This window comes from Curcuma longa, chromosome 2, assembly GCF_044706935.1.
Source record: "Curcuma longa cultivar G26 ecotype Majalengka, Jawa Barat chromosome 2, ITB_CL_G26_1.1, whole genome shotgun sequence".
Taxonomy (NCBI): Eukaryota; Viridiplantae; Streptophyta; class Magnoliopsida; order Zingiberales; family Zingiberaceae; genus Curcuma; species Curcuma longa.
The window spans coordinates 12897734-12911505 of NC_133862.1; the positions used below are offsets into that span (position 1 = coordinate 12897734).

The window sequence follows — 13772 nt, forward strand, 5'->3', positions numbered from 1 at the left end:
CACCTGATTCTACACCAAATAGATAGCACTATGGCTATCGCAATATAACTTGACTCCACCTTGTTGAACATTCAGTTTTCCGACTAACCACATAAGCTACAACGCTTCCTTGGCTGCTTCAATTACTGCCATGTACTCTAACTTAATAGTGATCAATGCAACTATGGATTGTACCATGGACTTCTAACAAATCGGTCCTCCTACCACAGTGAACATATATCTTGTAGTAGACCTCCTGTCATCCAAATCTCTTACATAGTCTGCATCCATATATTGTACAACTGAAGGATCATTCTGTTGTTTGCTGAACATGATGTCATAATCTATAGTATTTTTCAAGTATCTGAAAATCTACTTGACTGCATCCCAATGTTATCAATCAGGATTTGAAAGAAACTTACTCACTATACTTATAACATGTGCCAGATCAGGTCTTGTGCAAACTATAGTATACATCAAACAACCGACTGTACTAGCATATGGAACCTTTGACATGTCATGAATCATATCATCCATCCTTGGGCACTATGCAAGAGATAATTTGAAATGATGCACCAGAGGTATACTTATAGACTTCACATTACCCATGTTGAATCTGTCCAACACCTTCTCAACATAACTCTGTTGAGATAGCTATAATCTCCCAAAGACTTTGTCTCTATGTATATCCATCCTAAGAATCTTCTTGGCCATACTCAAATCTTTCATGTCAAATTCCTTGCTCAATAACTTCTTCAGTTTATTGACTTCAGTCATACTCTTCGTAGCTATTAGCATATCATCCACATAAAATAGCAAAAAAATAAATGCATCGTCATCAAGGATCTTCACATAAATGCAGCAATCATACTCACATTTTCTGTATCTGTTTTGAATCATATGGGAGTCAAAATGTTTGTTCCACTGTCTTGGAGATTACTTTAACCCATAAAATGACTTCTACTATTTACAGACTAAGTTCTCTTGCCCGGGCTGACTAAATCCTTCTAGTTATAACATATAAATTTGTTCTTCCAAATTATTATTAAGAAAAGTTATTTTCACATCCATCTGTTAAAATTGCAAATTAAGATGTGCTACAAAAACCACCACCACCCTAATAGATATATATCTGACTATCGGAGACAATATCTCATCATAGTCAATCCTCTTTCTCTATGAGTAACCCTTTGCTAATACTTTAGCCTTGAACTTTCCATCTTCACTTTCTGATATAACTTCTTTTTTCTTGTATACCTACTTGCATCCTATAGCCATCTTCCCTTCAGGAAGTTCCATTAGATCCCACATTTAGTTCTTATACAAAGACTCTATCTCCTTTGTCATAGCATCCATTCACTTGTCCTTCTATGAGTTGTGTACTGTATTCTGAAAAGTAATAGGAGATCCGTTACTAGTGATGAGTGCATAAGAAACCAAGTCCTCAAAATCATATCTGGTGGGTGGTTTATAGTACGTCTGGTTCTGTCTCCGACTATAGTCTAATGCTTTATGTGCTTTGAGCTACCACCATAAGAACCATGGGTTTCTAACTCACCCGCACAAAATCTTTATCGTTGTTGTAATTTTTTGATATTTATTTCTCTTCCCTTGAGTATGTTGTAACATGACTCTTTCATCAAATACCACATCTCTGCTGATTAACACCTTGTTTGCCTTAGGATCTTAAAGCTTAAAGCTTTTCACCCTTTTCTGATAACCCAGAAAAATACATTGCCTGGACTTCACATCCAACTTTGATCTGTCTTCACTAGAAATATGATATAGACTGGACGTCCAAACACTCTCAGACTAGAGTACTCAATCAGATTTCCTATCCACACCTCTTCTGAAATTTTGTCATCTAGGGCTTCCCTCGGTGATCAATTAATCAAGAAACATGTTATGTTTACTATCTCTGCCCAGAAGTTCTTTGCAAGTTCTGCATTCAATCTAAGACATCGAGCTTTTTTTATTATTGTTCTATTTATCCTTTCCATTATATTATTTTGTTGTGATGCCTTGCGAACTATAAAGTACCTCTTGATCCCCATGTTGGTTACAAAATTTCTAGAACTTTAAATCTTTGTACTTAGTATCATTGTTTGATCTAAGATATTTGATCTTTCTTCCAATCTAATTCTCCACTTCAGTTTTTCATATCTTGAACTTTGAGAAAACTTATGACTTGTGACGCATGAAGTACACTCAAACCTTCCATGAGTAATTGTAGATGAAACTCACAAAATACACATATATTCCATGCGATGCTACATTGGTTGGTCCTTAAAGATCTATAAGTGTTATGGTCCCTCCACATGGGCCACACTTGGGCTTTTACCCTAAGCCCACTTTAATTTGTTTTTATTGTGGAAGGCAGCCACCGCATGCAGGTGCGAGAGAAACAAAGCAGCAAAGCAACGAGAGAAAAGAAAAAGGAGAGAAAGAGAAAGGTTTGCAGATTTCTCCAGCGCAGTCTTGGAAAAACTCAGTTTACCAGAGTTTGAACCGTTGGATCATTGTCAAATTTTGATAGCGTGTTCGCAACATCTTGGGCATCATTCTGAACGGTGGAGATCGGATTTTGACATCTATAAGTCTGTCCGAATTTAGAAAAATGAACTGGAAAAATCTAGGATTTTCACAATTTTGTGAGGTTCTTCTTATTCCTAATTGTTCTCTTATATTCATCATGGTGATGATAATGATGATTATGCTGCTGTATTGAACATTAGAGTTCCCATTATTATTGTTGATAGTGGAAGATTTAAGTGGTCAACTCGGTCCCGTAGTTTTTACCCAATTTGGGGTTTTCCACGCTAAAATTGGTGGCGTTCTAAATTTCTGATTGATTTAGTTATTTGTTATTGTCAGATTTGATTGACTGGTTTGCATTGTCTATTTGATTACACAAAGTGGGAAAAAGAAATATTATTATTCCGCTGCAAGTTATCTGATAACAGGTTTATTGAGATCATTCTTTCCCAACAATAAGTACATAGTCCAAAATTCTCTCCGACTTATATGTGGTTATCTTGAACTACACTATCACATGACAAACAACTTTATCTTAAGTAGAAATTGTTTGGGCTTAAGATGTTAGAGGGTACAGATATGAGTCAACATATCAATGTTTTTAATTAAATTGTAAATGATCTCCTAGCAAAATCTCAGGTCTTGTCAAAATTGCGTTAATCCTGACGCCTCCAGCTTGAGACACGATTAGGTTGTGCCCCTGATACACTCATGCCACGGGCGTGCTCGTGCCAATAGACCCGGACACAGCTAGGCGATGTTCGGTGGCACAGTCATGAGAAGCAGCACGGTCGTGTAATGGTGTTTTCCCACACCTCTTCAAAACTCACAGTGGTCGACACGGTTAGTTATGCCTCCTGGCACGACCATGTCCCGTGTTAACCCATATATGAGCCATCTTCAATATGTAGGATTTGTGCTTAGCTAGCATTGGCCCACCAACGACGAGTAGCTTCAAAGAGAGTTCCCAATTCTAGCTCATCCTCTTCGCGCAATAAGTTCATCAAAGACTGTCTTCTTTCGTCTCAATAAATTTCCTCTCAATAAAAATTAAAATTTATATGTCAAACCTAATTTTAATAATTAAAAAAAATTAAAAATTATATGCAAAATCTAACTATGTTCAATTAAAAATTAAAAAAAATACTTTCAAATCTAATTTATCTAATAAAAAAATTAAAAATTATTGATGAAATTTAACTTTGACCTATAAAAAATTATCAATCAAATCTAAAAAATTAAAATTATTATCCAACTCTAATTTAGCTAGTAAAACAAATTAAAATTATAGATTCAAACAAATCTAGACTAAAATTTATTTTAATCGATAATTCTAAATATTTATCAGACAAATTCATATGCTTCTAAAATAAATTATTATTTTATTTTATTTAATAAATATAATATAATTAAAAAAATTAGAGATCTCAATAAAATAAAGGTTCTAAGGTCTATATCTTGAGGCGGTCCTGATTAGAGGATAGACAAGACGAGCAAATATTCCACCAAATGGACCTTTTAATTTTCAAAGTCACCTATGGTTTTTCCACCTAGCCGTCATCTTTACCACGAAGGACATCTTTGAACGACTAATCTCCAACCCAATTGAGCTCCTTTGTTTTTAAATTCCAACTTCTTCATCTCTATCATCACATTCTTTAGAAATTGTTGTTCTAGAAAGGTTGATGGTATATATGTTTGTCTATTCCAATGGGAGGGGAGACTCTTTTCTGTGGGCTTTGGGTGAAAAATAATATGGAACTTATTTGAAAATTATTGACTATTATTATTTTTATATATAATATAATGTCCAACTTTCACGATTCGATTAATCTTGAAGGTGGATGATTTAACTTCATCATCCACTAGATAAATTTGAAAGCACCCATGACTCCTCTCCCAACAACCAACGTGTTATATGTTTCATTCCATTGAAGGAACACACTCTACGATTATTTACTACTATAGACCATCATGTGTTTAAGCTGAAGTTTGTTCATAATAATAGAAATTTTCATTTTGCCTCACCAACTTTTACAAAGATTCACCTTTAATCCAACTTTTTTAGTATATATTTTCTTGGATAATTTATTAAATCATACATCTAAATTTTTTTAGTATTTAAATTATAGCTCTTACTTTTAAAAATTACTAAATTATATAAAATTAATACCTCATCGACTAAAAAATTTAAACACAACAATGATCTCATGATTAGACGGTGGCTTATCCCTGGGACATGGTATCGCGGTAGAACATCCAGGTTGTCATCCAGGCACCCGCGATTAGATCACAAGCTACAGCGTATTTACAGAAATTTTTCTCCAAATGGGGAGCGTAATTAAAGAATACTGGGCGTCTGAGCTGGCCGCTGCGTGCACTTCCCGATTTATCCTGGTGGCCGGTGGAAAATTTCTATACGGCCAGACCGGTCATTCCAGGGATAGTCAATGAGACTAACTAAGATTTATCATGATTAGACGGTGGCTCGATCAAACAATCACAAATCACGATCATAAAATCCCAACTAGAAGTCATGAAATTGTGGCTAAGTGATCGAGTTGGCCATGAAAATATAAATTTTCTTTTGATAATTTTAGATGTTTAAGTTTCGTCCGATTAATCATGGCTTAATCAAGGAGGGAAATTATATATTAGAAAATTACTATATTATTTGGTAATATGAAAAAGAAGGTGCAAAATAATTTAAATCTCTGGCTTCTTCTCCTCCTCGATCGATTAAAAGTATTTCCTTTTTGGCTGCAGAGAGAGAGGGTGAGGGAGAGGAAGAGGAGGAGTTGGTAACGGCAAATTCTCTGTCGAAGAGAAAGACAAAGAGAAAGAGAAAGAGAAAGAGAAAGAGAGAGAATCTATCTATCTCGTTGGACTCCTGTTGCTAAACCTAAATCAAAAGAAAAGGGATGGTGCGCGGCGGAGCAACGGCCACACGATTCAAATTCAAATGTTACAAGGTGGCCGGGGAGGCACGTGACCCTCTTTTTTGCATTCCTTTTACACGTGACGAGAGATGGATAATATTTAATCGATCGATGATGATGATTCTATTCTCTTCTGAATTGGAAAAATGGAATCGAGCCTTTGATCGATCAAACTACTAATATCGGTTCGGTGGCATCGAGTGGATATAATTTCATCCTCTTCTCGTTCTTTTTCGCAGTCAGTAGACTGAGTTAGATTGGCACGAGATGCCATTCGATCGATCCTTCGATGAGATTGGTTTTGATGGTAAGCTTGATAAACACTCTCAACGATCATCTTCTTTGATCATAAAATTATATAGTTAGATTTGTACTATCATGGATATAGTTGAGTTGGTACTTAGATAATAGATTATTACATGAAGATAGAGATCGGGAACAATCTCTTAAGAAATAAAATTTCTCTCACCTTAATAGGTTGCTTGGTCACCATGATTTATTCCATTCAAATCACTTTGGGGCCGATATTGAAGAGCGTTTGGAGTGAACGTTTTATTTTTTACCACATAAAATGGTTAGACTTGTGATTTTACAATTTGTAAATTATAATGATACAATTTAAATATTCAATAATACTAAAAGAATATTTCAAGAAACCTTAGTCTAAATATAAAATTTAGTTATGGTGTGCAAAGTTGATGTACATGTAATGGACAAGTATAATATATTATAGATTGTGTATGAAACTGTCTTAGCCGAGTTACTCGGGCAGGACTTGTCACAAATGAGACATGGTTTCATTCTGGATAGGTGCAAATACTATTTTGGATTATCTCGTGTCCCCTGTCTAGAAAGGTCGCTCAGCTAAAGCTAAATAAGTCTCCGTGATTTACTCTCTCCAACTCATTGTCGCCGATATTGAGGGAGCATCCGGAGTGAATGTTTCACCTTTTACCATATAAAATAGTTAGACTTGTGATTTTACAATTTGTAAATTACGATGATGCAATTTAAATATTCAATAATGCTAAAAGAATATTTTAAGAAATCCTAGTCTAAATATAAAATTTAGATGGGGGCAAAGTCCATGTTCATGTAATGACCAAGTATAATATATTATAGATTATGTATGAAAATGTCATAGTCGAGTTAGTACTCGGGCAAGACTTGTCACAAGTGAGACATGGTTTGATTCTCGACAGGTGCAAATACTGCTTTGGATTATCTCATGTCTCCGTCTAAGAAGGCCGCTTGGCTAAGACTGAATAAGCTTTAGTGATTTATATCCCTTCTAGAATGTGTGAGGAATGCTCATGAAAGGGTCACTAAGATGATGAAATCATCTTTTGCCACCAACCCATGTATGAAATTAATGTCTTTGATTTGGCGTGTCGTACTTGGCTAAATATGACAACAATTCAACGGTCCACCAACTATGAGTCCACGTTTCAGCCATTATAACGAAGTTAATTAGACTAAACTTTAATAAATTAATTTTAACCTATTCAATTTTTGACTAATCAAAATATATATTATCAACAATAAACATACATATTTATCCATTTTTTTCATCATCCAAACATCAATTTCTATCAGCATTTATGAAGTGATCACAGTGGCAAACAATATGATACTCAGAGCTCAACAAAATCTGAACTATTTGGCATTAAAACCTTGACCTTGATTGTAAAGGAGAGAGCATGAAAAGTGTGAATGAGTTCGATCCGAGAACTGTCATTTATTTTATGCCAACCTATTCAGTTCAACCTCCTCAGCTCGATCATATCAACCTTCTTAGCTCAACCTCTTTAGATCGGCCACGTCAAAGAGAAATGTCATTGATATGGCAGGAGTGGCACTCTTAAATAGGTCAAAAGTCAAATTGAATTGTTAATCAAGTCAAAGGGGCACGAAGGGGGGTCAGACCTAGATCAAGTCTAGATCTGAGTCCAATTGAGGATTGCCATTCATGCCGACCTATTCAGCTCAACCTCCTTAGCTCGGTCATATTGACCTTCTTAGCTCAACCTCTTTAGCTCAGCTACGTCGACTTCCTCAGCTCAGTCATGCCTTCAATAGCAAGAGCATGGTGAACGAGGGGTGGCATGGTCTTCTGAGCATGAGATGATGTGACCTATAGAGCATGACAATGTGACACTTCCCATATCCATGGGGTGTCATATCGATCAAGATATGATGAATATGAGACAGTATAGTCGACAAAATGAGAGATGACATAAGCCATAGAATGTGACGATGGGACACACTCACACTTGTATAGGTCGTCCCATCACTTCTCATGCAAGGTAATGTATAAAAAGGAGTCTGCTCATCCATGAACATAGGTATGCCTATCAATCATCAAAAACTTTTCTTTAACTTATTGTTCATTTTCTCCTCCTCTTTGACTATCAAAAATTGACTTGAACGTCAAAATAGTTGAACCAAGATCTACCTTGACTTCCATTCTATCTCTCTTTGAGTTTTGTAGAGATCTACAGAGTTCATTACCAGTGACTCATTCCTCGGTCTCACACAGAAACAGTCATTCATTTTAATATCTAATTAAATTGCCTTTCTATTTAATGATAGTGGATCATGGAACAGGAACAGTGGAAGTAATGATATCGATCGTCACAATGATATCGAAACTTCTCCCCCTCTCCTTTCCTAATGATGTCGCTTCATCCAATAGTGTGTAAAGCCTTTGCCTTTAAGCGTCAACTAACTTCCATTAGATTTTGTAGGGGTTCAAGGGCGAGCTTTTTGTTTAAAAGGAAGAACATAAAGAAAGAAACGAAGAGAAGAGAGTGCATCACAATGTAGCGATCGATGGAGGCCTTCCATTTGTTCGGAGACGAGTTAAAAAAATTAATACAGTTGGCCTTCCTCCACTACGAAAGCCGTGCTCGCTAAATAGCGTCTGTCTGCTCGTAGGGGTATTTCTGGCAAAAGCGGCAATTGGCTTGGGCCTACGGTTGTGCATGATGGTGGATTGGTGGGGTCCAGCACCCTGTCTGGCCCGTCAAACTTTTTTTTCTTCCGAATAATAATAATAATTATTATATATAATATATATATTATTTATGTTTTAGTTTAAGGTATAATCTTTTTTCCCTTTTTTAAATATATATTAGATATATCATTTTCTCTCAATTTATCAACCAAAACTTATGCTAAAATATTGATCTTCGTGATCTTTTTAATTATTCTTTTAGAATTGGAACTCTGATTTTTTTTAAATTTTTTTCTGTTAAGTGTTTTACCACTATATTATATTTGTGAAAATTTATTAGAACCGTTAATTTAGATTAGATCTGTCGAATTGATCTACCCTGCCAAACAATTTAAGTGGAATGAATTGAAATTTTATGAACCTATTTTAAGGTGGATTAAGATGAGTCTACCCGTCTAGGTCTGTGGCTCGCGTAGATTGGTCCGTAACAGACTTGGGTTGATCCGTATATTGAAAAAAAAATTCTTTAAAATTTAAAATTAAAGTAGAAAACTCAATAGACTAGTGACCTTAACTCATCTAAATTACAATCCAAACTTAGATGAGTTAAGGTCATCTAATCTATTTGACCCGTTTAAACGGTAATTCAAATTTAAATTTTTTTAATATTTTCTTTATTTTTTATTTTTTGAGAGGTCCATAGGTTTGTTCGCCTAATTCACAACTCGCCTTCGGTTGGATTGAGTTGTAGATTTTTCAACCCGCTAAATTGGTAGGACGACCCATCCTGTCTCACTATATGATAAATTTTTAGTAGATTGACGTGCCCCATTATAAGTTAGCCCATTTGATAGTTTTAGAATTTATAATCCTCTATTTTTTTTATAATCTAGCTGTATATATTTTTTCCAATTAATTTTAAAAGTAGACGATTTTCACTCATCAAATAAATTTAAAATATTATTTATAGAATAGATGAGCCCTTACCCTCTTATACTCGTGCTATGATCTAACCATTACCCTGCAAAAAAATTCTAATCTTCTTACTTATACTCGTGCTATGATAGCACTCTACCATTTTCTGTAAAAAAGTGAAATCCATAGTAGCTTTAACATCCTCCACATGGTTGGTCTCACAGTTGGTCATGACGGAAGAGTATTACCTTTGCCCTCTTCTACAAATTTATTTTGTCTTAATCAACTCAATTATGCTCCGGAGGCAATAACCCTCTACCATTGATTATAATGGAGGTGGTGCATTTATGGAAAAAACTTTTAGATCCAGCTCAAATTATTAGTGAAATCATAAAAAAAAAAAACATATTGAGTTATGCATGAATTAGATAAAATTGTATACTATAAAAACAACTAAATACTTATAATGATTTTTTATCTATCTGATTATTTCTATTTGTTATTGAAAAAACGTTACGAATCGAATAATCGTTTAATATTTTACAAATCAAAAACCTAGTAATGGACGTTCTTCTAAAAAAAAAATCTAACAACGCTTTCACAATCCTACCTCTTCATTTCTTCTTAGACGCACGTATATAAATAGAATACCTCTTCATTTCTTCTTAGACGCACGTATATAAATAGAATATGTTTGTAATACACTACATAAATGGGAGAAGTGGACAGTTGGGTAACTGTCGACGTCCCGTATGAGCAATAATATATCGAATCATTATCGAGATCACTAATACGCGTCGACAATATTGTGAAATAAATAAAAAAAAAAGTAGTCAATTGTTCCTCTTCAACGAGAAAAGTCAGGATGAAGAAAACTAGAGGAGATTGATTGAGATGCGGGGAATGGCAGCCTTCATCCATCTCAGAGCAAGAGCAAGAGCGCAAGCGCTGGGAAATACATGAATATCAAGTCAATTTCTTTATTAATCCATTTGATTGGCCGACGTTGTTTCTGGGAAATGCTGCCTGGCGACGAATCATTGTCTCCCAAAATCGTCCCCTCCGAAAGTCTTCAAAAATCTTCCAATCCTCAATTTAGTTGTTTATTTTAAGGAAAGCGATTAGGTCGGTTAAGGATTTATTTTCCCTTAATGGCGGGATTAAGCTGGCACGACGAGGTTTTTAGGCGTCACTTACAAGGCCTCGTCTCTCTATTTATGCCCGACCCCGACCTCCACCGACGCTTCATCCGCGCCTCCCTCCCTCCCTCCCTCTTCTTGTTTCTTCGCTCTCCGCCCTCGTTTGTTTTTTCCCTTTGTTTCTCTGCTTGGATTTTTTTGGCGAGGCGTTTGTTTGGTCGGCCGGCGGGAGCGGATGGCTCGGTGGGTGCTGGCGCTTTTGGCGCTGGCGCATTGGTGGGCGGCGGCGGTGGTGGAGGCGTCGCATGCGGTCCACGAATCGCCTCGATCCGCGCCGCCCGGCGCCGCCGTCGGCAGCGAGCTGAGGACCGGGTACCACTTCCAGCCGCCGAGAAATTGGATCAACGGTTCGTTTCTTCGCGCCGATCTCTTCCTCTCCTCCCCCTTTTTCTTTTGTGGGTTCGCGTCGGCTTCGTTATTGTCCCCGGCCGCCGTGGATCCCGCCGGCGAGATCCACGGCGCACGTTAACTCTACTCTATAGGCGTTCGCTAAAGTGCTCCGGAGTGGACCCCACCGAGCAAGCTGGAAGCTGGGTAACCAACCGTCTGGCGTCCGCAGCTCCCACGTCTTTTATTATTATTATTATTAATTTAAATGCGTCAAAATTATGTTTTTTTTTGCTATTTTTTATATGAACAACTAATTTAAAATTTAGAAGTCAAAAAATAATGCCGAGGATTTTTTTTCTTCATTCGGTTGCGATGTCATTTTTTTGTTTTTAATAATTTTTCTTCGCTGTTTGTGTATTATTATTCTTTTGTATGCCCATCACTGACGCTATTTCCGTTTGAAATTCTCTTCTCCTCCCCGTCCGCATCCGATCCTGAAACATTCAAATGACGCACGCAACTCTGCTCAGATCCGAACGGTATTCTCTCTCTCTCCAACTCGCTCGTTATTATTATTATTATTATTATTATTTTTCTCAATTCTGGCCAATCGGATTTTTTTTTATTAAACCCAGGCCCGATGTACTACAACGGCCTCTACCATCTTTTCTACCAGTACAACCCTAAGGGTGCGGTGTGGGGCAACATCATCTGGGCCCACTCGGTGTCCCCCGATCTGATCAACTGGAAGGCGCTCGAACCGGCGATCTACCCCTCCATCCCGTCCGACATTAACGGGTGCTGGTCCGGATCCGCTACCATCCTGCCCGGCAACCGGCCCGTCATCATGTACACGGGCATCGACCCGCAGAACCGCCAGGTCCAGAACGTGGCGTACCCGAAGAACCTTTCGGATCCGTACCTCCGCGAGTGGGTCAAGCCCGACTACAACCCGGTGATCGCGCCCGTTTCGGGGATCAACGCCGAGCGCGTTCCGCGACCCCACCACGGCGTGGCGCGGCGGCGGCGGCCACTGGAAGCTGGTGGTCGGGAGCAAGTGGAACAGGAAGGGGGAGGCGATCCTGTACCGGAGCCGTGACTTCGTGCGGTGGGTCAAGGCGAAGCACTCGCTGCACGCGGCGAGTGACACCGGGATGTGGGAGTGCCCGGACTTCTACCCGGTGGCACTGCGCGGCCAGCGGGGGCTCGATACGTCGGCGGGAGGCTCCGACGTGAAGCACGTCCTGAAGGTGAGCCTGGACCTGACGCGGTACGAGTACTACACGATCGGGACGTATGACCACGTCAAGGACAAGTACGTGCCCGACGGCACGTCGCCGGACGACAACACCGGGCTGCGGTACGACTACGGCAACTTCTACGCGTCGAAGACGTTCTTCGACCCGAAGAAGAACAGGAGGATCTTGTGGGGGTGGGCCAACGAGTCCGACACCGTGGACGACGACAAGGCCAAGGGATGGGCCGGAATCCAGGTCAGTTCGATTCATTTCATTCAAGGTTAAAACTTTTTTCCTTATTTGTTCAAACATTGCTCTCCTTTGATCTTCAGGCTATTCCAAGAACTATTTGGCTTTCCAGAAACGGCCGCCAGCTTATGCAATGGCCAATCGAGGAGCTCGAATCTCTGAGAAGCAAGCACATCGTTGTCCAGAACACGCAAGTGCCAAGTGGTGGTTTCTTTGAAGTGCAGGGAATCGATTCCTCTCAGGTCCTGCTCTTTTTCCATCCATTAGCTTACGATAACGAAAGCAACATAATGGTCGTAATTTGGAGTGCAGGTGGATGTAGAGGTGACTTTTGAAGTCACAGGGCTGGAAAAAGCTGAGGCCTTTGATCCTTCATGGACGACTAATGCCCAAGCTCTCTGTGGCCAGAAGAGAGCAGACGTCAGGGGTGGGGTCGGGCCATTTGGTCTCCATGTTCTAGCTTCAGCCAACATGGAAGAGAGAACTTCTGTCTTCTTCAGAATCTTCAAAGCTCAAACAAAATATAAGGTCCTCATGTGCCATGATCCTACCAGGCAAGTTCTATGTAGCTTCTTGGATGAGCTAACTGTTATCTAGAAGACCAAATATTCATCCTTTTTCTCTCGTGCGTAGGTCATCACGGAGACCAAATATGTACAAACCAACGTTTGCGGGCTTTGTGGATGTTGATATACCCGAAAGTGGCAAAATATCTTTGAGGAGTTTGGTATGCTCGATTAATCTTTGGGACAGTGGTTTTCCTTGTATCATAATGTATATTTCTTTCTGTTCAAGCCTGGTTAATGCCATGTTGCAGATCGATCACTCTGTGGTGGAGAGCTTCGGGGCAGGGGGGAGGACATGCATTACATCCAGAGTTTATCCCAGCACAGCCATCGGAAGAAATGCTCATCTCTTCGTGTTCAACAATGGACCAGCCAGTGTCAAAGTATCAATGCTCGAAGCATGGGAGATGAGGAGACCCTTCATGAATGGAGCATGAGACTGCATTCGTCGTAACGTCGACTCGAAGTAAGGTTTCTTAGTTTATTTCGGACTGAGAACTTGATTCGTAATGTCGAGCTTATTATCTTCTGTCACTGACATATGTACCACATGAATAAAATCAGGATTCTTCTGATATGTATATAGATATGCAATCTGTTTCCAAAGATATACAAGTTCACATTCAATGGACCAAAATAAATCTAAATAGCAAGGTCCAGTACCACAGTGGACCACAGGGTACAGAGAATCTATGTGGAGATGAGCTTGTTGAGATATCAATAGATCTTGGGACCATCTGGTGCTTTGACAGGGACTCATGGTAGTGTCAAATGTGCCTGTTCTATATATTTAAAGTGGTTCATGTGTATCATCATAAAATTTCTATCATCTATTAAACTTAGTATTTGTTCCAATGATATAGGCG

At 38.7% G+C, this 13772-nt stretch overlaps 1 protein-coding gene across 1 annotated transcript; it reads left to right on the forward strand.

The window, feature by feature from the left end:
• The first annotated feature begins 11488 nt into the window (after window positions 1-11488).
• LOC141821433 (beta-fructofuranosidase, insoluble isoenzyme 3-like) lies at window positions 11489-13483 on the forward strand. The gene is given in 6 exon segments (XM_074708866.1): window positions 11489-11838; window positions 11840-12346; window positions 12424-12582; window positions 12653-12894; window positions 12974-13067; window positions 13158-13483. Coding segments are annotated over 6 exon segments (1533 nt in total). The 5' UTR covers window positions 11489-11493; the 3' UTR covers window positions 13344-13483.
• Window positions 13484-13772: the final 289 nt, after the last annotated feature.